The sequence below is a fragment of the Melospiza georgiana genome, chromosome 1 (assembly GCF_028018845.1).
Source record: "Melospiza georgiana isolate bMelGeo1 chromosome 1, bMelGeo1.pri, whole genome shotgun sequence".
NCBI lineage: Eukaryota > Metazoa > Chordata > Aves > Passeriformes > Passerellidae > Melospiza > Melospiza georgiana.
This window is the reverse complement of record NC_080430.1, coordinates 104109914-104137339: the sequence shown is the minus strand read 5'-3', so window position 1 is coordinate 104137339 and position 27426 is coordinate 104109914. Positions and strand designations below refer to the sequence as shown.

At 37.6% G+C, this 27426-nt stretch overlaps 1 protein-coding gene across 1 annotated transcript in view; it reads left to right on the top strand.

The window, feature by feature from the left end:
• PTPRM (protein tyrosine phosphatase receptor type M) overlaps positions 1-27426 on the top strand; it is a 441589-nt gene that overhangs the window by 266129 nt on the left and 148034 nt on the right. Inside the window, exons 14-15 of the mRNA XM_058023915.1 lie at positions 4953-5027; positions 22549-22681. Of these exons, the coding sequence (XP_057879898.1) occupies positions 4953-5027; positions 22549-22681 (208 nt within the window). The remainder of the gene's footprint in view (positions 1-4952; positions 5028-22548; positions 22682-27426) is intronic.

Below are 27426 nucleotides of genomic sequence, written 5' to 3'. Positions count from 1 at the left end.
TTGTCTGCTTGAACACAGGGCTTTTAAAATATATTCTCTGGGTTTTTATATGATCTCACTTACATACATATATCTGTATTTGTATAGTAGAGTTGTAAAATTGCCAATTGCAGAGTATATATTGGCTGCTTATACATGGGTAGTGAAAAATTGCCCCTTACTTGTAAGCAATTACCTTAACTTAATTGCTGTATAAAAGAGAAGTGGAGATACCATGTTCTTCATTTTAATGAGACATATCAGCTATATTTACTCATCTGTCAGCAGACGATACTACCATTTATGAGACAAATATGCATAATTGAGACACTACTGCCGATAGGTTTTGTCTCCAAACAGGGAAACATAAACACGTTGCTGATCTATTTATCTTTGGGGACTAGATCTATCTGTGATTTTCTTTGTAGTCTCACCTTTTTAGTACCTTTAGCTGGTGGCAACTTAAAAGCCTGAAAAAGAAGTGATGGAATAGTACAATTGACTTGGAGATGGTAGTAGAGGAACAGGAAAGAACATGCAGCACTGAGGAGGAGCAGGTAATACCACCTGGCAGTTTGGGCACCTGGCAAGAGCATGAAACAAGAACTGCTTCATCCCTATACCACCGCGCCTTGCAGGAGATCATGCTTGTTTCTAGTGATTCTCCCTAATGGAAGAGATTCCACCATGATTTCCTTTATATGGAGACTTCACAATTTCATCAGCACCTCTAAGTCTAAATGGGATGAGAATGTCATTACTTAAAAGTGACAGAAATGTTAGCATAAAGTTACCCCCGTTGAAAGTTTGTATATTCCCTAATTTGAAAAATACATTTTCATGCCTGTTTTGAACTGATTCCCAGCTTCTTCTCTTTTCCAAACCAAAGGAAGTAGTTTTAATTTCAGTATACTGACTGCTTACTAAACCACAGAAATCTTTTAAATATCTGAACTCAACCCAAATATAATACAGATGAGAGTTTAATTCCAGATGCAAGTGAAATCCGGTATTGTTTTCAAGTAGCTTCAGAGATATCAGGGGTGAACTAGGGTACATCAAAAATCATAATAGATGATTAGAGGAATGGATTTTAAATTTTTTGAAGATTTGTATTCCTGATAGCTAATGGATGTTCAACTATTTAAATTACTTGGCTGACTGAAAATTTTTACTCTCTCATTTGAGAAGCAAGGGTAACTTTGTGGATTGGAATAGCTCCCATAGCAACAAGCTACTTTGAGCTAACCCATTTGGCAATGGAGATGTGAGAAATGCAGCTTTTATTTTAATAAAATCTCCCTACATTCCTGTTTTGAAAGCATATTTCAGATTTTTTCATAATAAAATAATGTTAGAGGTTGTTGTGAGGACCTTTTTTTTTTTAAAACCAGAGGTAGCCTTGATGGTATTTTTAGTCCCTGGTGCAAAATTTTCTTGGGGGGCTACAGTAAAGCACTGATTTCTATGATTCAAAACTGAATTCTTGAATTGTATTTTTAATCTGTATTAATTTAAAAAGATTAAATGGAGACCATGACATATTTTTATATAGTATTAAAAGTAGCTGTCTGCACAGATGTTTTCCCTTTGGATCTAACTGAGATACTTAAGGGAAAAGCAGAATTTTGTGCCCTCTCTGGACCTCCCACATTTGCATTAGAAGAAAACAGCAAAAATTCCCTATGTGTGTAGGTCAGAAATCACTATACCTGCATTGGACAAGACATAAAATTGTCCTCTCCCAATCTCCTTTCCTTCTGTTTAATCCCCACAAACAGCTCAGTACATTCACATTGCTTGTGCCCCAGTAAGCAAGGGCTGCTCTGACCACTCTGCCAGATTTCTTAGACTTCCACCGTTTTCCACTGAGCTTTGAGACTACAGTGTAACTACTAGACAGTGAGCTACTTAAGCTCTATGTGCTTATTATGTCCATCTATTTATGTGCTGGAGTGCTCCTGACAAATAAGATTGGGAATGCTCTCCAGTACCACGTGTAGTTTTCACATACTAGTAACATTCCTGAAATATTTGTCATCTGGGCTTCTCTTATCTTCAGAAACTCAAGTTCAGTGTTTTTAGAGCTAGAGGAAGTGCTTCAGGACATTCATGTATAAAACTGGTAAAATCTTCTTTTGAATTATGGTTTGATCCTGAAAACACCTATGGCCTTGTGTAGGCCATTGGAATCAGTAGACACACACTGTGGATTTTACTATGTCTGTGAGAAGCCGTATGGTTTCACAGAATCACAGAATATTCTGAATTGCAAGGGATCATTGAATCCAGCTCATAAGTGAGTGGCCTATATGGCAATTGAAGCCACAGCCTTGGTGTTCCTAGCACCATGCTCTGACCAGCTAGGCCCTAATCGAGTCAATCATGTACCTGCTTTTGCACACAGAGCATAATCTCATTGACTACTTCACAACTGTTCAATTTAAAGTAGAGATGTAAGTAGTTTACTGCATAAAGGCCTGTGCCATTCCTAGGATCAAGAGCCCTTCCTAGGATCAAGGTCACTCAAGGCAACTTTCAAGTTGCTCCGCTGAGCCAGCTGAGATTGGCCAAGGCTCTTCATTGTGGTTAGCCTGTTTGAAGTCTGCCCTGAGGACCAGTATGGGCATTCAGAACATGTCAGGAGCAGAGCTATGTAACCTGCTAGTTACATTCCCTTTAATTATCTCACCTCCAGATAGTAAAGTTGTTGGTGTCCTTAAGACCTTCTTATGGTCAATGAGAGTTGGTTTTATCCATGTCCTGCAGTGTTCATTCCATGGGCTACCATACACTTTTAAATTTTTTCTAAAAATAAAAATACGTAATTGTAATATAAACATAATGTTCATGTCCCAGATCCAGCAGAACAGTTCTGTACCTTGAGTACCCTCTTCCCTCCCGCTGATGTCAGCAGGAATGATGCATGTGCTCTGCTGCCAAGCATGTGCTCAACTGGCAGGCATTAAACCTTGTTGCTGTATCAGAGACCAAGTGCAGCAGATAGCTTATTATCATATTGACAGGTTTCCTGTTAGAGGAGTACAGCCTATCTCCAGAAAAGTGCAGCCTAATTCTGCTGGGTCAAATGCATGTCTGGGGTCAGTAGCTAGATAATACTTTCTCATTCCATCAAGTGTATTTTAAACAAGCTCAGTTTGTACCCTTTTAAAAAATTATCTTGTTTTGTGACCATTGCATTTTTACAAATGAAACCCTGTTAAATGTGTTCTTTTAGAGATCATATAAAAATCCTGATTGCAGTGATTACAAGTATAAATTAGGATGAGAATGTTTGATTTTGTAGAGCTGAAAGTTCTGCTTCTGATGAAGTCAAAGGAAGCCTTTGCCAGTGACTTTGTTAGTAGAAGGATCTTACAGCCCATTATTGTGATGTGGAGTCTCCTGATCTCAGTTTTCTGTAGAGAAAGGCTTCTGGGACCTCTGTGACTATTTGGTGTATATACAAATGGGGAGACTGCAGGGTTTCCACTCCCATTATTTTTGACAAGATAATTAAACAAACAAACAAACAAAAATCCAGAATAGCTTTTTGTACCAGTGGTAATAAAGGTTGTCATATATTGCTTGAAATATGGCTTTCATATTCCTACTCTTTCTTCAAGCTAAATGACTGTAAAATCTCAACAGACTAAGTTGAAAACATTCCAAAACTCCTCCAAGTTTATTACTATCAACTTTGTGGTGGTTTGTGATTTATATTAAGACTATATTTCCTGATATGACTTACAACACTGTCTGGATAGAAACATCTTGATTATCTCCTAGGAATGCAGTTCTCAAGAGGGAGGCACCATTGTTCTAATTTTGCAATATTGGAAGGCTTTCATTAATTATGAGAGAGAAAAGGATATTATAATATTTTAAATCCAATAGCAACAGTACTCTAGAAGCTACTATCAACACTGCGTTTCAGTGTTGCAGAGGGATATTTCCAAATATTATGCAGCAGCAGTTTTGAGTTTAATTGTCTGCAGATGGTAGATGATCTATTTTCCTCTCTTGCTGCCACATTTCTAATAGCACCCAGGCTGTTCTATGTAAATGAGTGATCTTTCATATAATTTTGTCCTTAATTTTCCAATATTTTTTCTTTGCATCATTCTCCAGCTGCATCGTGTTGGATCTGACCTTTTAATTTTTTTAATATTCCTTAATATATATGTATCACAGCGTGCTTAACCGTTTAGAGGCAATCATAGAATGCTGGAAAACAAAGAAATAACAAATTTTGTTAATGTGAGCCACACTAGCAGTTGTCTGCAGCAGGGAGTGCTTGTTAAAACACTGTCAGACAAATCTGGATATTTCAGGGTGCAAACAAGTCAGGGTTTTCAGCTTTTTTTTGTGAACTTGAAACTCAGATCTGGGGCAGTTACGCACATACTTAATAAAAGGTGTGCCACTTCTTAGCGGTCATTCTCTGTATGCTGAACATTAAGTATATGGGTGCTGGATGCATTTTTAGAACAGTAAGCCAAGTGGGTATAAGAAAAGTTAATCTTAACTAGCTTAAAAATGCTTCACATAAAAATTGTCTTTAAAAAACTGTAGGAAAAATGTAGTATTATGAAACAGGAAAATCAAGATGAATCTAGCTCAAATTACTTGGAGAAGTTGATGTTAGAATACTCTGAATCATCAGCTTGTTTTCACTTAGAAAGTTTAGTGCTGTGACTGGCAGGGCCAAAGAGTCTCCAGTTTCCTCAAATGCAGTAAATAATGTGCTTTGAGTCCTTTTCCTGAATGAAATTCACACGCCACAGCTTATTAATTTGCAGAATAACCACACTAACAACTAAAGATGAAAAGGAACTTGTGGGAGTTTTTTGGTTTTCATTTGTGAAGTTCAGACAATAAACGACTGACCAAGATTCTTCTTGCTGGCGTAGCTTCAGTCTGGCTTTTTTTTCCCTCATGCATGCTGACCTGGACCTGTTCCTTTGCCTTAGCTGCGATAATCGTGACTCAGCTTACAACACCATACATTCGCATCGCCCCTGCTGCAGGCGACGACCAGCTAACAGGTCAGATGTTCAAGTACAGACCAGTCACCATGCCCATTCTGTCTCTTCTTCTTTGGCTCCTTTTCCCTGACAGTTTCTTCCTTCTCTGCTCATGAACAGTTTCCTGTGTTAAAAGTTCCTTTCTGTTTATTTTTTTTTTCCTCAGCTTCATTAAACTCAGAAGTGTGCTTGGCACCAAAACTCACACACATGTCCCTGTATGTACAACTCCACTGCATGTGCCCATTGTGTGTGTGATCTGTGGAGTGTTCCTTCAAGCCTCTTGTTGTAAACAGATCTCGTCTCCATCCATAAATTAAATGAAAGTTTGCATATAGATATATATCTGTGTACCTGTTTATTTTTTTTTCTCTGTTATTAAATCAAGACACTAGAATTTCTAAGTAATTGAGGCTCAAAAGTTGCATGTGCAAGTTAGGACAAAGATCTAGTATTAGTGGACTCAGCGTTTTTTTCCTGTGTAATGGTAGGAAGATCATGTCTTCTGGCAAAATTTCAATATGAAAGAAATTAAAATAAAGAAATAAAAAAGATTCCTTTTTATTATGTCATGCATGAGTTCTAGGATTAAAATAAAACAACCTAGCTTGTGACATATGAGAATGAACAAGACTTAAGGATTTAAAATCTAATTGTCAAGGTAAACTCAGTATTCAAGTGGAACCATTATTAGGGTGTATATGGCTTGAAGGATGGCTCAGAATATGCTAGAAAACTTCGTGAACCCGGGGAAATGATTGATTTTGTTTAGAAAAGAAACCTGTGCCTAAAACCTTTCAGGGATTTGCAAACATTTTTATTTTCAAAGACAATCAAAGAGCATTAAAAACTCTAGAACCAGAAGTGATGAAATATCTAATGGAAGAAGTAAACCTAGTCCATCAGCTTTTAGTGTATGATAAATCTTTGCCTTTTTGAAGAATACTGGCATAGTTCCTTGGGAAAGCACATTGTTACCTAAGAGACGAGTTCAGATGTCTGGTATCTGGATACTGCTACAGTAAATAAGAGGCACTTAAATGATTCAGCTTAAGATAAGAGGATTAGTGACATGTCTGCTCTAGCTTTTAATTCTGGGGTATGTGTTATAATAATAAAGCTGAATGATCCATAACGCCCAAGTTACCTTGTCAATCAAGATGAAATTGCTGCATGGTATACTTTTATTTTCTAATAATGTATGAACTAACCAGAATAACATACTTACAGTGCCATTAAGTAGCTTGTTCTTGTTACTGCTGCTTGGCAGAAGCTGTGTCTGCATACATATTTATACCTCAGTTAATTTTTACTTGACAATTCAAATAAATCATTGAAGAGACAGGATCTCTTCCATATCCTTGAGCTTCAAGCTTTGATTTCTTTATCACAGGATTCAAATAAGCTTCTATATTTTTCCATGTGGAGATTGAAATATTTTCTCCTGTTTTGGGTTTTTTATTTGTTTCAATGCAAAACTGGGTAGCTACTGGTAACACTGGAGACATGCCTGTTTCACAAGAGGATGGCCATAGCACTTAATAGTGAGAGAAAAGAGATATGGCTAGCTGGCTATAAAGAGATATGGATAGCTGGCTGACATAGGATTTATTTCATTGCTTTGTCACTGGTGGCATTGGCAGTCTGTGGTTGTCTGTCAGATCTGTGAAATTTGTTTCGTTTTTCTTGAAAAGAAAATAAAAATGTTCTACCAGAATCTAATTTTGTAGTGAAAAGGAGCATATCAGATTATACCTGCCAACAGCATTTCTAGCTATTTGTGAAATGTATTGGAAAGCCTTTGAAATACCCTCATCTTCCCAACCCCACCTCATGTTTGAAAGACTCTGTGCTCAAAAGGAAAGAAACATCTTCCTCCTCGTTTGCCACAGCTGCAGTAGCAAGCAAAGAAACCTCACCCAGCCCACATGGTTGTCCCATGACAGCAGCAAGAATTCCTGTTTTTCTAGGGAAACATCCTGCCTAGCAGTCCTTAGGACAGGCTTTTCAAGCCAGGGCAGTACAGCAGCAGTGGGATCTGCAGTACCCATGAGAAGCACAAAGGGTTTCTTAAAGGAGGTTTACAGAAACTGGACCACACATGATGGACCTGAGAGTCATACACATTGTCCCCACATTTTTGTCCTATAAATTTCAAGACTGTGGAAATGGTTTCCATGTAATAGGATTTGTTTATAAGAAAGTACAGGGCTGTTTCTAACTGTAGTTACCACAAGCCCTACAGCTGTAACTGTTAAATGTCACTTAGCATTTTCTGTTCAGTGCTTTTTTCTCACTTCTTTGCTCAGAACCAAAGTAATTATATTTGAGATCAAGAAATTACTTTCGTCTTTTAGCATTTGAGGAGATACATAAGCGGCAGTGGGAAGGTCAAGGATGGCATTTTCGGGTTTCTTTACATTGGAAGCTGATGCTTCTTGCATAATGAAAATTTAAAATCTTGGCTGCACTCCTGAATATCGTTACCAAATTTGAAAGGTCTTCCTCTTCGCAAATATCATGACAATACAGCTCAGCTTTCAAGCCAATTCTGCTTGCACTCATTTCCTCCATCCTCGTCATCATTGTCTTGCCTCTTACTGGTGCAGTTGATAAACAATGCATTATTAATTTCTCTTTGTCCTTCCTTTCTCCTTCCTTTTTCATATAAAAATAACAGATCTACCATTTAAAGGATTACAGGCTAGTTGCCCTAAATATCTTGACAGCCACTCCAGGTTGCCTTTGAAGCCTGTAGCAAAGAGAACTTTTCCTTGCACTTAACTAATAAAGTGTAGTTGTCCTTGAGTTATGGAATAAGATAACACAGTGTAAAAGCAACTGTGTGGTTTTGGCTCTTAGAAGCCAAAACAGGGAAATCAGTGTTCACTCAATACATAATTTTCAGTGATCCAATAATGTAGTAGCTAAGGAATTCAAATTTGGGGGATAGCGTTTAGCTTTCTGTGTTACCTTACAAAAAGTAACTAACTTTAAATCTACTCAATTGAACCTGTCCTTCAACAGACAGAGCATATCTAATATCTTACTCCTGTGTGTGAGGAAAAAAGATTATGTATACATGAAGCACAGTAGTACTCATGATACTGTCTCCATGTTTTCATAACAAATACGGTTTAACATTCAATTGAAATAATGTAGAATGCTATCAGAAAACTTACAATATAAAAATGTGATTGTATGGTCTTAACTTCAGAGCTGCATAAAAAATCCATCTTTTTGAGAAATACTGAAATAATTTGAAGTTTGTTTCAGTATTTTGTAAGAGACACTTCATCTAATAGGTTTAAATTGGCCATATTTGGTATTCACTTGGCTCTCATATATTTTGTTCTCTGCATTCTGATAAAATAGCATGCTTGGAATCATGATTAGGGTGTTCATTCTGTCAGGCATTTACTTAATTGTTGAAATATGTCTGAGCTACTTGTATTTGAATTAAAGTATTTCCATTTGTGATTTAGTGGAGCAGCCACTACTTTGCTGGATATTATTAAGACTGATTTCCATAGAACGCCCTTTTTACGACCCATTGTAATTACACATCCAGCTGCAAGACAGAGCTCTGTATTGTACATTCTTCATACATTAAATTCTTGGTACAAATCAAATGCAGCAAGATCTGTCAGAAGTTTTGTAAGGTAACTGATACTTAATGATTGGGAAGAATTTTTTTTTTTAAAGATGGGGCAAAAGCTTAAAACATAAATTAGTTTTATCCTGCACACCTTAAGGTCTAGATGATCTCCATATTTTATAAACAAGTTAAAAGCAGTCATAAAATAATCCTAGTAAGTTTCTTCTCCCTTATGAAGTTAGCGCTATAATAAAATATACCCATTTCTTAGGATGTGCATTCAGTACATAACAAGATTTATTGCAGTGTTCTGGGTCACATTCTATTCTCAGCCATTCCACTGTAAAAGTGAAAAAAATAAACTGAAATCTTTGATTGATTAAATCACAACTTCATGGAATATTTTATGTCAAGAGATTTACTCCAGTTTTGTACTGCATTTCTGAAAATACGGTTTGTTTATTAACACAAAAACTAACAGCATAAATTTGAGAGTGTTTTGCTATTTACCTCGATTTTTGCTTTACAGTGCATCTGAGGTATAGCAACATGTACTGGACAGATTTTCACATTCATTTTTTCTCCATCCTGGACTATGTAAAATTGATTTGGATGTACTCTGACAGCTAAAACTTGAAGTGCTATTTTGGGCAATGTAGAACCCACTATTTCCTAGTTGAGACTATTTCCTAGTTGAGTCTCTACTAACAAACCCATGTGCAGACATGTCTGTCTGCAGGTTCAATACACTATTTTAGAAGTTTATTCTTGTCTTGGTACCTCTGGGCAACATTTGCATTAGTTGGAGTTGTGGATAGTTATCCAGGGGAGAATAAGCACCTGTGTGCTGTAAAGTCAAAGCCATATTGCAGTGCTGTTGCAAGATAAGTGACAAGGAAAGCAGAATGAGAATGGATCTGACTTTCCAAAGTGAAACTCTAAGCCTGTTTTTATATGATGGCCCCAGTGATTGTTGTATCAGTTGTTCAAGGATTCTGGTCCTTTTCTCAGCTGGGCAGAATGCAAAACAAGGAAATGTTCCCACTTCCTGCAGCACTGGCTGAATGCATTTCAATGGGCTGAAGTGTCACTTGTGATTTATTGCCCATTTTTGTTCTTTTATGTGTTATATTTGTCATTTTTGCAGTGACAGTTTCATCTATAAAACAGCATAGTTACAAGAAAATGTTAAGAGGATACAGGAGTGCCATGGGAGTTGCTGTTTCCTTTTCTTCCTTTTATTTCCCCTAGTATGTTACAGAGTCAAATGTCAGGTTTTCTGTAAGACAGTGCAGCCAAAGCATCTGTGCTTTTAAGCATAAGTACATTTTCCACAGAGCAACTGAAGAAGAGCGGAAGTTAAACAATAAGACAAAGAAGGCCTAAAAATAATGCTAATAACATTTCCCAAATGGTGAAATAACCCATAATACAAATACAACCCATTGCTATCTACACAATAAAGAGCCCAACTTGATTAGAAGCCAGTTATCAGTGTGATTATATTTATGTTAAATACTCCACTTCTTGTTTCAAAATAACAGTTCCTTTAATGTTCTCTGGAAATGAGACCTTTGCAACTCCCATTCATAAGTAGAAGAATAGGGAGGATAAAATGTAGAGTCATAGCAGCAGTTTTTCTCTGGCCATTGATGCTTCTGGTTGGCCAAGGGGGTATGGGTTCTTCAGCTGTCCTGGTGCTGCATCACCAGAGCCACTGTGTTACAGACCTGGGACAGGAGCAGCTGGAGAAGATCCCATGAACTAGAAGAAAGTATCAACCTTTCCCTACCTTTAGGAAGGACAAGTAGCCTCATTAGGTATGTTTACCACTGTAGAAACAGGTTGTCTTTTATTCAGGGCAGTTAAAAAGTTGGTTGTCACAGAAGTAAGAGTCAGTCATTGCAGTTACAATGCTGTGTTACATCCCCCAAGCACAAAACCAGTCTGGAAGTTTGAGTATTCCAGTTCATACCTGAGAGAAAAATATGATTTCAAGTGTCAGATATATCCTTCATGACGAGAGTCATCCAAATTTAATGTAAGCCACTAAAGATGGGTCTGTTTGGTTCATCCTAGCTTGAAAAATAATCCGTTCTCTTAGTAATGTGTAATCTTCATGTCAGGATATCTGTGAGGCTGTTTAAGGTTGGGCTGGGAGGAGAGGGAACTTTTCTTAATCACATTACAGAGAATGGAAGCATAAAATCCAGTCATGAAAGTAATTGTATGAATGAAATGACCAGGATAAATTCTTAACAAACTGAAGGAATCTCTGTCATCTGTTTAGTACTGGTTCTGGTCAGTATCACACCTACTTCAAACTGTTTCAGCATCAGCAATGTACAGAGAACAGAAAACAATGCAAAATAACAGTAGGTAATTTTTAATGCCTAACTGTCATATAGTGTGTGTTGCTTCATTTCTGTATTAAAAAAATATGCCTCTGATTTTTACATTTGAAACAGAGTTTTGTATGTATCACAATGAAAAATTAAGGAGAGACAAGGGAAGACGAGGAAATTCAGAGATATAAGTAGTAACTAAAAAAACCTCTGTGAACTTCAGTGTTTCCCATCTGTAGTTTTTGACTGTATTCATAAAATGCTAAGCAGTTTGAATTTTAACTTGAAATAAAATGTGGGAAAAATAATCTGTAGTTCTTGGAGTCTGCAAATCTGGTGTTTGTACCACTGGAGAGTTTGACAAATGTTTAAGGCAATATTATGTGAATTGCCTCTGTTTTAATGTACAGGTGAGCATTCAGATGTGTTACAGTTAAACAGAGTAGTGCAGCAAAGAGGAGAGTAATACTGTCAACTTTAAGCTAAAGTTACAGAACATACTGTCTTGGGCAAAATAATATTTGAGCAATTCATTCAGTCTAGTTTCAGTGAAATAGCTCCAATCTGAATAAATATCTAAGCCACATTTGTCTGCTTGTAGTAACAGTTCAGCACTGTGCAAGCCATAACTGCAGTTATTGACAAGTTTTTAACTCTTTTTTCAGACAATACATTGAAAATGTCCTTTTCTGCAGTAATGGGAGTTTGACTGCAAGAACCAGTGATTTTAGAGCTCTGAGAAAGACACTCAGGTGTACCTGTGCATTTTCAAGTTTTCCTTTTTCAAAAATTTTGAATTTTCATTTCCTTCCCTTAATCTGATTTTCTATCACTGCTGAGCACTAAAAGATTTTTGTGTACATAGAAAATTCCTGTGCAAATGAAAGTTCAGTCACAGTTTTCCATAAAAGTGAACAGAAGCTGGGGTCTTGCATGGTTTTTAGCTGTGAAGAGGGGAAATAAGTACTCTCAGGTCCTGTTTAAACTTTTGAGTTCGCATTGGAAGCGCAAAATAAAAGATAGAAGAAAAGTAATAAATTCTAATTGGTCAAAAGCAAACAAAGTATTCTATAAACCTTTTTGAAGTAAAATAGTTGCACTTTTCAGTATGCTGTCATTGAATTAGACTGCTTCTGGTTATGAGTCAATGTGTCAATAATTAAAAGTGAAAAGAGCTAATTATAAAAATGACTGTTCAAGGCATTCTTAATCAAGTAGGACAAGTGGAGATTTTCCTTTAACCCCTAAAACCTCCAGGAAATAAATGAAAACCCAAATGTAAATCAGTGATAACTATTCAGAGGAGGCCTAGTCTATTCTTGTCTCTGTACTAGAATATTGGTGCATTCAACATTATTTCAGTCTGAATAGGTTTTTTTATTGGCAATATTATAAAAATTTCTGAAATGTGAACAAAAGAACTGCTACACTGTATTGGCGCAAAGACAGATGTAGAATTCTGTGGAATTACATTTCCTTTGTTGTGCTGATTCTGCTTTCCAGTTCCTCTAGCTGACCTTCCTGTCTCAAAACAGTGTTGACTCTGAAATGCTTTAAAAGAAGTTTTGAGACCTTTTCCTACTTTTTATAAATTTATCACAGACATATTTTTCTATTTTCTATTTCTTCATGCATCATTACATGTATAATTCCATTTATTTGTTAGTAGAATGAATTATGTTCATTCTATGTTCTTAACTATGTTATGTTTCCTTCCAGGAAAATGTGTGGGTAGTGAAAAATGAGAAGTAAATTCCAAGTGTGATTGTTTTTGAAGGATTTCTGAAGAATCCTTCATAAGGATTGCAGTGTGATGGGAGGTTGGAGGTGAAAGTCACCAGGAATGTCAGCCTCATATGTGAGCCAGTGGCAGCACAGGTCAAAACATCCCTGAGTGTTCAGACCTCCCACAGGGATACCTATACTGCATTACCTTCTGCCCCTCTCCTAATGGCAAAGTAACCAAGCCTTCACTGAGTTTCCATTTGGAACTGTTCATTTATGTTCTTCTGTTTAAGTCCTTGGCTGACAGTGAGATCAGAAGATGATATCTTACTTTGCTACTTCTTACCCATAGCTTCAGGTTGCTTTGTTCCCATGCTGGATGTGATCCCTTGCATTCAGGGATGGAAAATAAAACAGCTGTATTTGTCCAGGCCAAAAGCATCTAGTTTTGTACATGAGTTTTACCCTGAGTAGGTCAGATCCAGAAACATTACTGTGATCTAATTTCACGTCTTCCCTGCTTGGTAGAAGCCAGTTGAGAACTAGAAAACCACATTTTATCTTCCTTGAAGAGGGCAGAGTCCTCTTCAGTATTCAAATCCACACCTTTCTGTTTCTAGAAAACAGCTGAAATAAATTCTCAGTGATGTTGGATATTGCTTGTCATGTCTCAGTACACTTTGAGGAGTAGATCTGGTGTTGAAAGCATGGGAGTCAACAAGAGGTTTCCTTCAGCAATAGATGAAACTCACAAACATTTGGTGGGGCTGACGGTAAATTGTCCACTTCTGTAGGGATGGCCTGAAAGTGGCGCTGACTTGCTTAGAAAATGTGTTAGGTATGGTCAGGATCAATTCAGACTGTCTGCTTTAATTTCCTTAGAGCTAATTTGAGAGAGTTCTTCTTCTACCATGAGTACTTTTGGTTTGAGGTTGTGTGGAGAACCATAAAAGCAAATGTTTCAGCTCTAAAGGCTACCCTTGTTGTACATTATGTACCTTTATGACTTCTTGTTCACAGAAGTCAGGGCTGTGAGATGCAACTGCACTTGCAATGGCTGCAAGTGATGCCCTTGCACAGAGCATCAGCTGGGAACAAGCCCTACATTCAAAACCTGCCATTTCAGCCCTTGTTGGTGCTTTTGTTCTCAGACCTCCTCATCCTTATTCAGTATGATACCTACATGCATACAGCTAATATGATGCAAGTATATTCTCATTACTCCTCAGTCAACCTTGATTAGAAATGTGTGTCTCATCATGTTGGTCATTGTTGTGTTTGTGTAGTCAGAGAGGAGTTGGTAAAGAAGCCCAGTTTTATCTTTCCACAGAAGTCAGGAGGATTTCAACTTTTATTTCAGTGGTGGGAGCTGTTTTTAGATATGCTGCCATGGCTTTTCCATTTGTTGGCATAGAGGTCTGTGATGTGTTCCATTGTGGCTGCTTCTTTGGCCACACATAGTGAATACTTATAAATATGTAACCATCCTTTTTTTCTTCATAAAATGGACTAAAGTGCGTGAAAGTACTCTTTAGGGTCATTTGAAAGCTTAAGGTTCCAAAGACTTTATACTTTTTTTTCCTTAGTAAATTATTTATTTCCTAGAAGGAGATACACTATGTCTGTATATTTGAGGCTTGTTAATAATTTCTGGTTATGGTACAGCTATTGAGTGTGCTTTAAACATCCCTTAATGATCTCAGTGCTGTTAAAGTGTGAGTGCTTATGCTTTTTTCTCAAATGAATGAGGGCTTCCAGCTCCTTGGGTGCCCACAAGAGAGGAAAATTTTTATGAATTTTAATTATTTAAGTTTCTTTTCTTAAAAGAAAAAGGCAAAGAGGAGCTAGTAGAAAGGATGGTGGCTTTGTTTCAAAGGAGAAATGAGCTGATTATCAACACTTGCTTGTTTAAGTTTGTTTTTTTTTAAACCACAATCTCCAGAAAAAATCCAGACTAAATTGTCTGGATTAAAATTCTGTTAAAAATAAATTGTGATGAGACCAAAAGTCAAACTGGGAACTTCATTTGTTTTAGGCATGTTTTGTAAAGAATGTTGTTATTCCTGACAACCAGAAATGCAGATGTTTAACCAAAATAGTCTTTCTGCTCACATACACCAACATGAATCATCCACCAGTGAGAGACACAGTTCATGTGATAGTTAAATGAGTTGTATTCATCAGTGAAATAGCTCTTTGCCTGTCTTTTCATGCAGTTCTTTGTCACTTATATTTACATTTTCCTAAAGAATATCACAAACAAAATTAATTATTCATAACTATTGTTACACAGCAGAGCCTTATTTTGATACTCCCTTCTTACCACAGACCTTCTAACAAGTCTGTATTTTCCTGTATTTAAAAAACACCAAATAAAAAACATACCAAATCAACATAGTGGTCCTCAGGAAATACAGAAACCTTTTTCTGGGCAAAGAGGATCTGTACACAGCAATATGTATTGTGATGATGATCATAAATTGCAAAGAAAATACTCTCCTGCTAAAATGTAAGTGCTGTTTGCCCTCCTTCCCAGACTTCAAAACGATAGAGTGGTGAGCACATCATAGGAGAGAAAGTTAGACTATGTTGATTTCAACACTTAAATTACTCCTATGTTTAGCAAAATAGAAGGAAAACATTGTCTCTGCCATGTAGAAAAAGCAATTTATACATGAGGAGCATTTCCAAGAGAAACCAGGAACAGAAAGGAAGAATATTTTAAAAAGAGAAGTAAACAGACCTTACTCTTGCCACATTTCCAAAACTAATATATTCAAGACATGGGCTAGAGAGAAAACTGAAAAAATGCTGATCAAAACCACCTTCTGGCACAAAGTGTACTCTGCCCAACAACACCTCATAACTTCTACCATATGGACAAAACCTGCAGTTTTGAAGGGAGCGAGGAGTGCTGATTGGAAAACTAACAATGAGGATGGCAAGGGAGAACTCACTCTCCTAGCTGGAGTTCTACCAGGAGTAATAAAACAAAGACTTTGTTAGCAGAATACATGCTGGCTAGCAGATGAGGACTGGATGCCAGTCACTCACAGTATTAACAGAAGAGCCAGGGTGGTAATTGATTTCATCTACAGATCTCTATGTGTTTTGGGTCTTCTCCAAGGCCGACTCAAACCCTGGCATCTGGGATGAACTTGAAAGTGTGTCAGACCGGCCTGTCCCTCACAGCATCAGTAATGCTGCTGCTACAGATTTATAAATAAAGGTACCAATTTCTGCAGTCATGGGTGAGATGAAGGGAGAAATGGTGTTTCTGGAGGAAACAGGACATCTTGCACTGCTGCCCTGTTGTAGTGTGCTTTGTGATAAAGGGTTGGGTTTCCTGTTGGTCATTTGACATTTATAAGGACCTACCTCTGTGAAGCACCTGTTTTCATACCAAGACAGACATAGCAGCTTTTTTTCTTACTTTGTCATACTGCCTTTTGTCTCAGCCCTTTACTTTCAGACACTCTGCTTTTCCTACCTTTATGTTAATTGACCTTCATGTTGCTTCCTTCCTTGAAACACCCCAACCAACATCATCAATTAAAATATTTGTAATTCCCTCAAATCTTTCCTGAAGATCTGTTTCTGCTGTGGTACTAACTGGAAATGCCGAGTGATACCAGCTAGTTAAAAGAGCGGGAAGGCAGGAAGGGTAGAACTATTTGGGTATTGAAAATGCATCTTTTTAAGGGGTTTTGCCTCCCCCTTCCCCTGTGATTCCTACACCTGCCTCCTACAGCCTAGTTCAGCCAGGTTGTGTGCTTTTAGTGGCCAAGATTACTTAGCTGTGTGCCCGCCCTGTTCTTAGCACAGTGGGGCTCCCTGTCTGATTTACAGCTTCTAGCTCCTACTATCATACAAATAATAGGAAATAATGATGATAGTAGCCTCTGTAATTCATGTTGTCTTTGGAGAGTGTGGAGAGAGTCTTTAAAGCCAAGTTTTCAGTCTTCTCACTTTGTGGCAGGGACAGTAGGAGCCTAGTGATGGGTGTTCCAAGGAAGCATCATACCTCTCTGCCTTTCTTCTGCCTTGTACCATTTTGCATGGTTTCTGCCACCTCATCACAGTGCAGCTGTCACACAACGGTATAATGTTTCATTTTCCTGACTCACTCTGTAGAATAACTCAAAAGTAGGTGTTCAGATGTGATAGTTGAATCTCACTGCCTGCATAAAAAAATCACAGGGTAGTTACTAACTGAAGTTGGTTTCAAATTTGGTTGGAAAATTGGATGATCTGAACTAACTGTATTACTACCTTAAGGCCTTGTAAGGTTAGCCATTACATCAGTTACTGGAGCACCTGTGGATGAAATGAAGTTGGAAAGGCTTGCAAGCCTCTTACTTTGAGAGTGTTAAAGCTGCAGAAAGGAAGCACAAAAGGCAGGAACTATGGTCAGCCTTGAGTGGGAGAAATTAAATTAAACTGGTCTAGTTAATTAATAGAAGAGATTATTTTTTGACTCAAATAAAAAACCTGAATTTATTAAAGACTGCTTTAGACAAAACAACCTTTAGCTAGTTTTTACTAGTAACAGCTTAAATCTTACCTCTCCATTTTTAAGTATAACCAGCAGTGCCTAGACTTTTGAGCCAGGATTATTTTATTGGTTATTCTGTTCTGTAAAATGGTCAGTCATTCCTAAGTACATTTTTCGGTGAAAAGAAATACTGAAAAGCAAGTCCAAACTTTGTTCATTTACAAAGAGAAGGAGAAAGAGAGTTTATTCAGTTTGGTAGAGGTCCATTTCTTTTACTGGAAAATATTTTCATTTTTCTTGAAAAATAAGATAGTGCTTGCCTCAGAATTAAAGGAATTATTATTTTTCTCACGGAATTCATTCACCTTAGCTTTCATTATGGTGAAAAGTAGTTCTGCTACAACCTTTTCTATCCATAAGCTACCTGCAAGAGATTATTCTTTATGAAGTTTTGAGGTTGATGATAACACGATACTTGTGCCTTCTGAGTGAGAAGGGAAAGGCAAATTTTCCACCAAAGGAAGTGGCAGAACTCGAAATACTTCAAAGAGAGAGTCAGAATTTTTTTTACTCATTGTTTTAACTTGTTGTGTGGAGATAGAAATTTAGCTGCACAAAGTCATTTAAGAATTCAAACTCTGGCAGACACTAATGCAGCAACTAGAATGTAATTCAGTTCTCATTCTGAAGAGGGAGTAAAAGATGCCATGAACTGGCAAAGTAATGACTAAACTTCAGAGGAGATTCCAATATTAAGAAAAAGTTAATGGAATAGGTCTGAGAGTAAAAACTAAGTGAAATACTGTCTTTGAATGTTTCATGACAGTATTATCACTGAGGCTTGCAAAGTATAGAACAAAATGGTATCCATGAGGATAAGTCAGTCCGGCTGAATGTCATTCTTTCTAAGCAAAGGAAAAGAAACATATTTCACATTTTAAATGCTACTGTTGGGAGAGCCACAAAGAATGGGAAATCAGTCAGTAAAAGGGAAATTGTAGTTGCTGACATTAAGTAGAAAAGTAAATATCTAAGGGTATGGAACCAAGCAGTGTGATTGTCTTCTACTGTATTCAGCAGAGGAAGCCTGGGGAAATACTTTGCTAGGTTTTGCAACACCTAAGGGTTTATTTTTAAATGTATCTCTGTTTTTCACTTCTGGCAGGAAGCACTCTAGCTTGTTTTCATCAAGTAAAGACTTTCCAAAGTCAGCACCTTAATCTTTTTTAAACTGGCAGGAAACATCTCCTTGTCCTTTCAATTTCTAAGCAGCTCCCTTGAGCTATCCTCCACTCACTGCTCTTTAGTGACCTATTGTCTTTCTGGAGGTGCACCACAGTGTATATGTCACTTTAGCCTTGATTCTTGCAGCTCCACTAGCAGGAGCTGGTGTTTTCACACTGTGTTCAGCTTCTGTTTTCTGAGATTGCCCAGACAATCTCAGAGGACAGAAGTGAGGGTTTTTGGTTTTTTATGCAAGGCTTGAAGTCAGTTTTCGTATGCAAGGGTAGAATCAAAATCTTAAAACCAAAACAAAAAAATCCAAGTAAGTAATTAGGTCCACTGTTGTGAAGAAAATGCAGTGGGCATAGCTCAGTTGCTGGCATCAACTTAATGACCTGTTTTCATTAAATACAGATGTTTTTACTGGAGGCCCAGAATTAGTCTCGTAGCTATATATTCTTAAAGGTTCCAGGGTGACCAAGGACATTAAAAATTACTGTGTCAGACAAAAAGATTGGAAGAATGGTAATAAAATAAAGAAATAAACCACCAAGACTAGATCATCATGATAAAATAGTGTATTAGTAGCACTGTTTCTGTAATGAAAGATTACATTTCACTCAATATTTTTAGCATCTGTCAGTTCAGCAGAGTAAAAGAGAAATCAACGCACCTTTTTTTTTTAAGGCTTGCAATGGTGCTTTTTCACATCTCTCTTGAAAACATGCAAACAAAACCAAATGCACAAATGGACGTTACCGTTTATGAGGCGGCAGAATGAATTTCAGAACTACTGCCCTGAATTGCCTTGCTCCCCTTAGGGACAGCTCACCCTTCTCTCCATGGTGCCAGTGCAATTGCCTGGGTGAATATGGGGCCAAAAGTCAGTTAAGAAGTAACTATGAGGTGAGAGCAAATATCATTCAATCAACCTCTGCCTATCAGACAGAAACATAGGAGAAGTAAAGTGGCACTGCTTTTCACAGTTAATGCACTTTAGTATTTAATATTAAATCCTGTATTGTATGTTTATTAAATGCCAGGAAGAGTCATTGTCAGGGCAGCAGCTCTTGATTACAATGCTAGATGGTACAAGTTAGCAGAATTCACGTGGGACTATGAAGAATTATAGTGGGATAAAAGCAAACTGAATGAAGAGGTAATGCCAACTGAAATTTCACTCTTGATAAATGCTAAAATGTAAATTTGAATGGCTTTTGACTTGTAAAGGGTTCAAAGCTGAGCACCGCACTGAAGAAAGGGCTGCATGGTTCACTGTAAACATTACACAGTAAAACACTTCCAGTGTCCATCTGATATTGAAATAAAACCAAGCAGAATGCTAAGGAGTATAAAGAGTGGATTAGAAGACAGCAATTTCCTAAAATCCAGTTGTAGAGCAACTGAGATATGTTAGATTAATAAGCAGCATTAAATAAAATGTAGAAAGGTAATCCCAAATTTCCAATGCTAAAAGACTCAAGGAATGTTCAAGAAGGATGAAAGTTCTTTTCACTTACCCAAATAGATTTTGGAAACCACTAAGAACAATAGTGGAGCAACATTTTGTCAGCAAATAATCTGCTGAATGGAAATGAAGGAGAATTGAGATAATTCCAATATTTTGTTATAATAATTAATGATAGGGGTTTTTAAAAGGCTCGTTAAACATCATGCTTCCAAGTTTAAGGCAGCCTCTATTGTGAGTAAGGCTGCGTCCATCACTGTGAGAAGCTGTATCCTATTTTTAACTCTGCATTAAAATTCTTTTCACAGACAATTTAAGCTGATTCCTCAATCAGATAATCAATAAATGATGCAATATGGGAGTTTGAGTGTCCTGATGCTAGGCTCTGTGCTGCTTCCTGTGTAGGCTTTCTGTAGAGATTTTGCAATTTTGTGGTTTCACCAGCTTGTTCAATACTGGTGTCAGGACAATGCTTTGTGTGATGGAAGGCATTTCATAAAAGTTGTGCTCCATCATATGCAGAAAATGTGTGTGCTTTGAATACGATTTTATCTCCTCTGTGTAGTGTAAGTGTAGCTGCTTCCACTAAACTGAGAACCATGAGCTGCTAAAGAGAGACATGGCACTGAGATAGGACACATTGGATAGTACTGTCAATGTTTGCCTTTACTTAATTTCACTGTTTAGCACTCATATTCCCAAAACTAATGCTGGATGCCTTAGCATAAGGAATGAAACCATAAGGCAGAAACTGTTTTTAGTAAGTCATTTATGATGAGTATTCCAATCTTCTTCGGGTTACCCCAACTTCTGGGGTAACCCGAAGAAGATAATGAAGGATAGGCTTTGGAAGGAACTAGACTTAGAAGCTACATCTGAAAAGATACTACATGCTATTGACTTTAGCTTCTTTCTTTCTTGGGTTTTAGATTTAAACGAGAGCTTTGGAGTCCTTCATATGCCTTACCATTTGCATCATAGTTGACTCACTGCTTCCTGTTGGCCAAGTACAGCTGAACAGCTGCTTTTTTCATTAAATGCTCTAGATGTCTTCTGAGTATCTACTGCAATACTGAGTTCTGTGAAGAGTACAACAATACAGAATTAAAAAAAAAAATATATAGGATAGAGGAAAATAAAAATAGAACTGTTTATTCATACAAAGTATGAATCATCCTTTATTCATACAAAGTAAGGATTTTACCAATTCAGAAAAGTGTGTGTGTATTTCTATCAAATTAATATTCTTGTGGGACTGGGCACAGGAACAGCAAGCACATCATCTTCTCTGATTTAGCACTCATGTGAAGTACCTTGGCCAGAATTTTCCAAAGAACCTGGTTCCTACAGTTAGCTCTAGATATTATTTGATTAATAGTTATCACCTTTTCTGGCAGGTTTTTCTGGCATTCCTCTTGGCAAGGAATTTTGAAGATGTAGGCCAAAAGTGCAGCTGTGGGCATTTAGAAATACTCTTCATCTTGGAATATCATGGTTAAAATTGAGAAGAAACATTGGAAATGGTTTCATTTTTTAGAAAATAGCTCTTCATGTAAATTGGCCATTAATTTCCTTCCTTTCCAGAAGGAGAAAGTGAAGAAACAAGTAAAATATAGTTGATGCTGTCAGAATCCTCTCTGAAACCCAGTTAGTGGTACAAGAATGTGGTCTTAAAAGATTACACTTCACTTGGGCTTCACTCTTCCTTCTCCCTTCCCAAAAAAGCTATACCAGGAAAGCAATCCATAAATCCCTGTGTCCATTTTATGGCATGGTGCCTCAAATGATGAATGCTGACACGTTTTGATTAAAAAAAAAATGCAAGTCCATAAAAATATAAAATCAGCTTAGTGAATTGAATGTTGCTTCCTAAATATTTTTTCATCCTGAACTCATTTGGTAGGGGAAATGGATATTTCATCAGACATGGATTTGACGTTCCATCACATTATACAGTAAACAGTACAAACGATGTTATTTTTTTTAAATGGAGAAGCTGGAGGAGCTAAGACAGTAGCTGCTGTAAGGCACTGGTTATCTCATTTAAACAGATATTAAATGTAGGTGCCAATGGTGTGATCATCAGCTGCTTCCCACTTTGTGAATAAATTGCTTAGAAGGAGTCTTTTTTCCTACCAGATGTGACCTAGATTTAGATTTCCAAAGGCAAAAAAAAAAAAAGTCTATTGTGTAAAAAAACAATTGTGGGTAAAATGCATGGTAAATGAGCTTATCTCACTTTTCCAGGTGTTTAAGCTAATATGTTACGGAATTACAGCTTCATTTATGAAAAATAATTGAGGAAAATGTTCCAGCAAATCAAATTTGGATAAAGGCTTAGTATAGTTATTGTGTTGTTAGCAAGTTTCTAAATGGAAGAAAGAAAAGGGAGCCAACACAGATAATAAAAATATAGAAATTTGTGAATCTGTGAAGAGGCTCCTGTGAAGGGTCAGGGCTGGCAGTGGTATCCCACCTATATTGTGGTCCTACAGAATGTCTTGGAACAATATAAAGAGTTTTATAACAATGCATATGAAAGCAGAATTTTTCTTAAAAGACCAAGCTTTGATATCTGTTGGCCCTGGATAAGATTAATGACATTAGTAGGTTAAGTGTATAAACATCAGAAGAATAACACCTTTATTCTTTTCCTCATTCCTATTTTTCTTTTGTCAATTCCATAGGGGCTGCCACTCGAAAACCAGACCCAGAGCCTGAGAAGCAGACAGACCATACTGTTAAAATTGCTGGAGTCATTGCAGGCATCTTGCTGTTTGTCATTATATTTTTGGGAGTCGTGCTGGTAATGAAGAAAAGGTGAGCAATTATTGGATGTTTTCTATGTCCATGTTCATATTGCATCTCCTACAGCAGTACTCAGTTTGATATTGGTAAAAATATCCAGCCACCTTTGTACCCACAGAGATTTAATGTTTGTGTCTTTGTTTTATATATAACAACTCAAGGGTAATGATTCTAGCACTCCTTACTTCGGTACTGCATGGTATACTCTAATAATCAGAGACTGTCTGGTCCTGAGTCTCCACCCTATTTGACAGATCAGCTGGAAGCTAGATGTACTTTCATTTTTGCATATAAAAGAAATCCTTAGTCAAACAGCAGCTAGAACTAAGGTAATTTTTGCTAAGAATGATGTCTGTATTGTTCTGCCTAAACTTCATTTCCTGAAACAATGGAAGATGTTACAATGGTGCTGAATGTTTCCAAATGCTGATTCAACACACTCACGCATTGAGATTGTTTTGCCTTGAATATCATTTGAAAACTGTTACATTATTAGAAGTGTAAGGCTGTTTAAAACTGTTTGTCTTTCTCAACACTGTACGAGATAAAATACTAACAGGAGCAATATAGCTAGGGAGGTGGCACAGATATAAAAAAACTCCATCTGATCTTAGAAGCTTAGTCTAGATTGGGAAAAATTATTTAGCAAATAGAATTAAGGTTTTAGGTTCTGTAATGAGAAATGTGAGATTTTCAGCTGTTAGAGGTGGGGTTGGGAATGTGCAAGTGCTGTGTAAAGGGGCTGAGTGACAAATGCTCCTTTCACCTCTGCCACAGTCTCCTCACTGTGTCCCATAACCCCTCGCCTCCTTGCTATTCCCCTTGAATTATCCCCTTTTTTTTCCTCTGAGAGCCTGATTTGGCTCATCCCAACCCTGTGTGATTTAATTGTATGTTAACTAGTTTGGAAGGTCTGAGATGTCCAAACCCCTGAGCTGCCTGAATTTCTTCCAGAATTTGAGCGGTGGAGGTGCACAGCAAAGGAGGCAGCTGTCTGACAGTGCCTCAGGGCAGGCAACAGAAGTAGCTTTTTACTCTCCTTGAAGACAGAGGCAGGGCCATGAGTTAGAAGGGCTCTATGGAGAGAAAGGCAAGCTGTGGCCAGGGCTGGGGGCCAGGTCATGACAAGGGGTATGTAAAGAAGAGACTGAGACTTAAGCCCCAGGGTGAGTCTGACTGGGGCAATGGAATTGACCCAATAACCAAGTCTATTTAACAAAGTACAGTGTAGCAGAGTTGAAGTCTGTTCTGACTTAGCAGTACTTTTTTCTTCCCACTTCCGATTTCTTGCATCATTCATACCTCCAATTTTAACAGTTGAACTCTCAAACACCTCCCTAGGGCCAGACAGAGCACTTGGCATGCAGGGAGGAAGGCTTCTTGTATTTTCTGGCCAATCCTTCTTCACACAATTCCTGACCAGCATTCATCATACACTCTGTTCAGTTCTGAGCCTTTCCTTAAGTGTTTCTGCCAAAGGTAGAATGTATTCACCCAAGGGAGACAAGTTATTCTTCATCTTGAAGGGAGAGCATTGCAAAATGATCCAAATAGTTTCAGAGTGAATAAGGTGTCTGGGTCTCTGGCTAAATGGATGCTATGCCTGTTCCTGCTTAATTCTCTAGAGAAAAACTCTTTGATAATCTAATTATCAGAGGCAGGAGGGCTCAGATCCTAAGTGTTTGCGTTAATGCAAAAGGATACTTGATTCCTTCTGTCTACCACAGCTGAGTAATTATTATTCATAGGAATTCTGTTGTTAAAGAAAAAGTGTATTTTGTGAGTTTCCTTGGTTTTTGGAATGAATTTACTTGTGACAGAGATGGAAGTATTGAAAATACAAGTCCAGGAACTCTGTTGCCAAATACACACAATTTCATTGTGTAGTACAGAAAGAATGATACCAATAACTTAAAACATGTCCCAGAATGATGCTGCAGCCTTGAACAAAACAAACTGAAATGAGTTGAAGCGAATATTAAAAAGTAAGGATGGTTCATTTGTGTAGCAGGATGTGACTAGGCTTTAATGAGAGTTTTGGGAGGTGGGTATATTGTGTCCCAAGCCTCTTAAAGCATCTGCTGTAGCATAAAAGATCTTGAATACAATTACACTCATGACTTAAGCAGAAGATGAACCGATTATTCAATAGATTGTTATTGGTGCATTAATTCACTAGGCTGCTGAGGGCCCCTATGCTTTCACCTTGGTTCAGTTACTGTGTATACATTATGCATTTGGAGAAAAAGTATAAATCATGCCACAAGCTTAGTGTGACTGGAGCGATTTTGCAGTTCTGCGGTATTTTAGGTGCTACTTTGGGAAACAGTCTTATCAAGCTAGTGAGCCGTTTGACTTCTGCGCTTGATCATTTTATTTCATTTACTTTATCAGGAGCTTTACTGGTGTAAAGATCTGAGTGAAAAATAAAATAGCACCTTGTAATTCAGTGGCACCTTTCCCCTGAGAGCCACTTTGTTCTCTGCACTATTATATGCAGACACTCTGGGCTACAGTGGTGGGTTTCACTGCGCTGAGTCTACGTGCTTTGAAACTTGTCTTGTTTGGAGTTGGCTTCAGCAAAATCCCATTCACATTCTGCTATCCCAAGGCATATCCCAAAGCAAATGTGTTGTTCATTCTTCCACAGAGTCTTGTGTGTTTGATCTTCGGTTCGTACCGGTAGATGAAACCGACTCTGTCTCTGGGGCTTCACGGTACTTAAATAACTTAATATCAAACTATTTATTTCCATTGTCAAGAGATTTGGAAAGCAGTTTCACTTGTGTTACAACCATGACTTTGTCCAGCACATTCCTTAAGTAGCCACCTCATTTCACTCAGCAACTGTTCTTTGCTTGGTTGGTGCCAGGCACCACAGATTTTCACAGATCAGTCTCTTGAACTTCTAATTCAGTAGCCAAGTAGAGAAGACCAACATTCAAGGAGATTTTCAGTGCGGCACAGACGTGCTTTGGATATGCCGATTATCAAGGCAGTGTGTAAAGAAGTTCTGCAAATATTAATAGTCATTAAGCAGCATTATTAATTTCACTATGTAATTGTCTTCTGAAGCAGTTGTACAATGAACCAGAGAGATTAGGCGGCCTAGCAATTCAGTGCATGGTTTGGAGTCACTAGTGAAGGTAGAAATGTCATGGGTGCTGAAGCATTTTCTGTAGGGACACTCAGCTTTTGACTGAAGTAAAACAAATTTGTAAACCTGGCACATGGTGCAGGAGAGGACTGTTAGTGCTTTCCTTTTTATCTCTCCACTTGGTTATTCATAGTTCTTTATCCATTCTTTTCTGTCTTTTCTTTATCCATTAGCATTCCTGCATAAAGGTGTTGTGTAATGTAGTCTAGGAGCCTGCAAGCTGTTCCTAACACCAGTATGGCCAAATCAATGAGATGATTCCTCTCTGTGAAGTTAGAATAGGCTTTTCTCTCCTCAGATATGCTTTTTATCTCTCACATAAGAATTAACACAAAGTTAGATGAAAATACATGTGTTTCCCCAAAACTGATCCACAATAAAGTGGATTTTGAATCTGATCCTGAATGGTAAATCCTGGGCAAGACCCAGTCTTTGAGGTACTTGCATAAGATTTTATAAAACAATTAAAAATAAAGAATACCAAGTAATTAAATTCACCAAATAACTTCATCTTTTGGTCAACTTAAAGTGCAGCAGTGAAAATGAGAGTACTGTTGCTACAACATTTGAAAAAGCAATAGCAATTAAATCAGGACTTGCATAAATAAGACAGTTACTGCTTTATTTTCTCCTTTCCTGTTTTTTTTTCCTTTATACAGGTTAAATTTTAAAATTTGCCTAAGCTGGTAAGTTAGTGGTCCAACATTTGCTTAAAAGCCCTTTATATGTCTTTGGGGCAGCTGTTTTCATTGGGGCTGCCATGTTGCTGCATGTTGCTGCAGTGGGAGTGCAGTAAGGAAGCAGTTATTAAAATTTTATTCCTTTGGCTTCTGATTCAGTTGTAGAATGGAGATTTTCTGATCATAAAAGGCTGTTTTGTTTTGCCTGGGTTTAGTTTCTGTTTTCAGCTATCTCTGTGCCTGAGCCTTCCATGAGTTTCTAATGTATGTAATTGTAGAATCTGTTTGAGTCAGAGACCTTGGTTCTTGGCAGTGGATAAGGAAGGGTTTTGCGCTCAGTGGAGCTGGGCTGGGAATGCATTGTTCCCATTCCCTGATAGCAAATCAGGCTGTTCAGTTATACATACACCTTTGCCAACAATTTCAAACACTTAGGATAGAAACTGAAGATAATAAAGCTGAAGGAAAATTCCAGCCTCCTCTCCCTGAACCATGTTTTTCCCTGAAGGCCCACTATAAATGAGAGATGATGGAAGAAAACACTGAGGTAATGACACAGTTCCAAAAGTTTCCATTCTGTTGGGTCAATCCTTCTGTAGCCAGCCTCCTGTGCTGGTTTTGGTAAATTTTATAGTGGGGCCTTCTGTAGCCAGCCTCCTGTGCTGGTTTTGGTAAATTTTATAGTGGGGCCTTATTCTTTAAGTGGCGTTCATGAAATTAATTTATGTATTCAGTCCTAAAGGAGTTAAAAGTGGATAATATTGTCACTATATGCAGAAACAGTTTATTGACATAAAGTAACCTCACTACCAGGAAGTGACTGATGAGCTATGCTCATAAGAAAATTTGGCCTAAGTTGGCCAAAATCTTTGCATCAATCTTTTTTAACAGAAAAAGGCTTTTCATACATAGACAGAAAC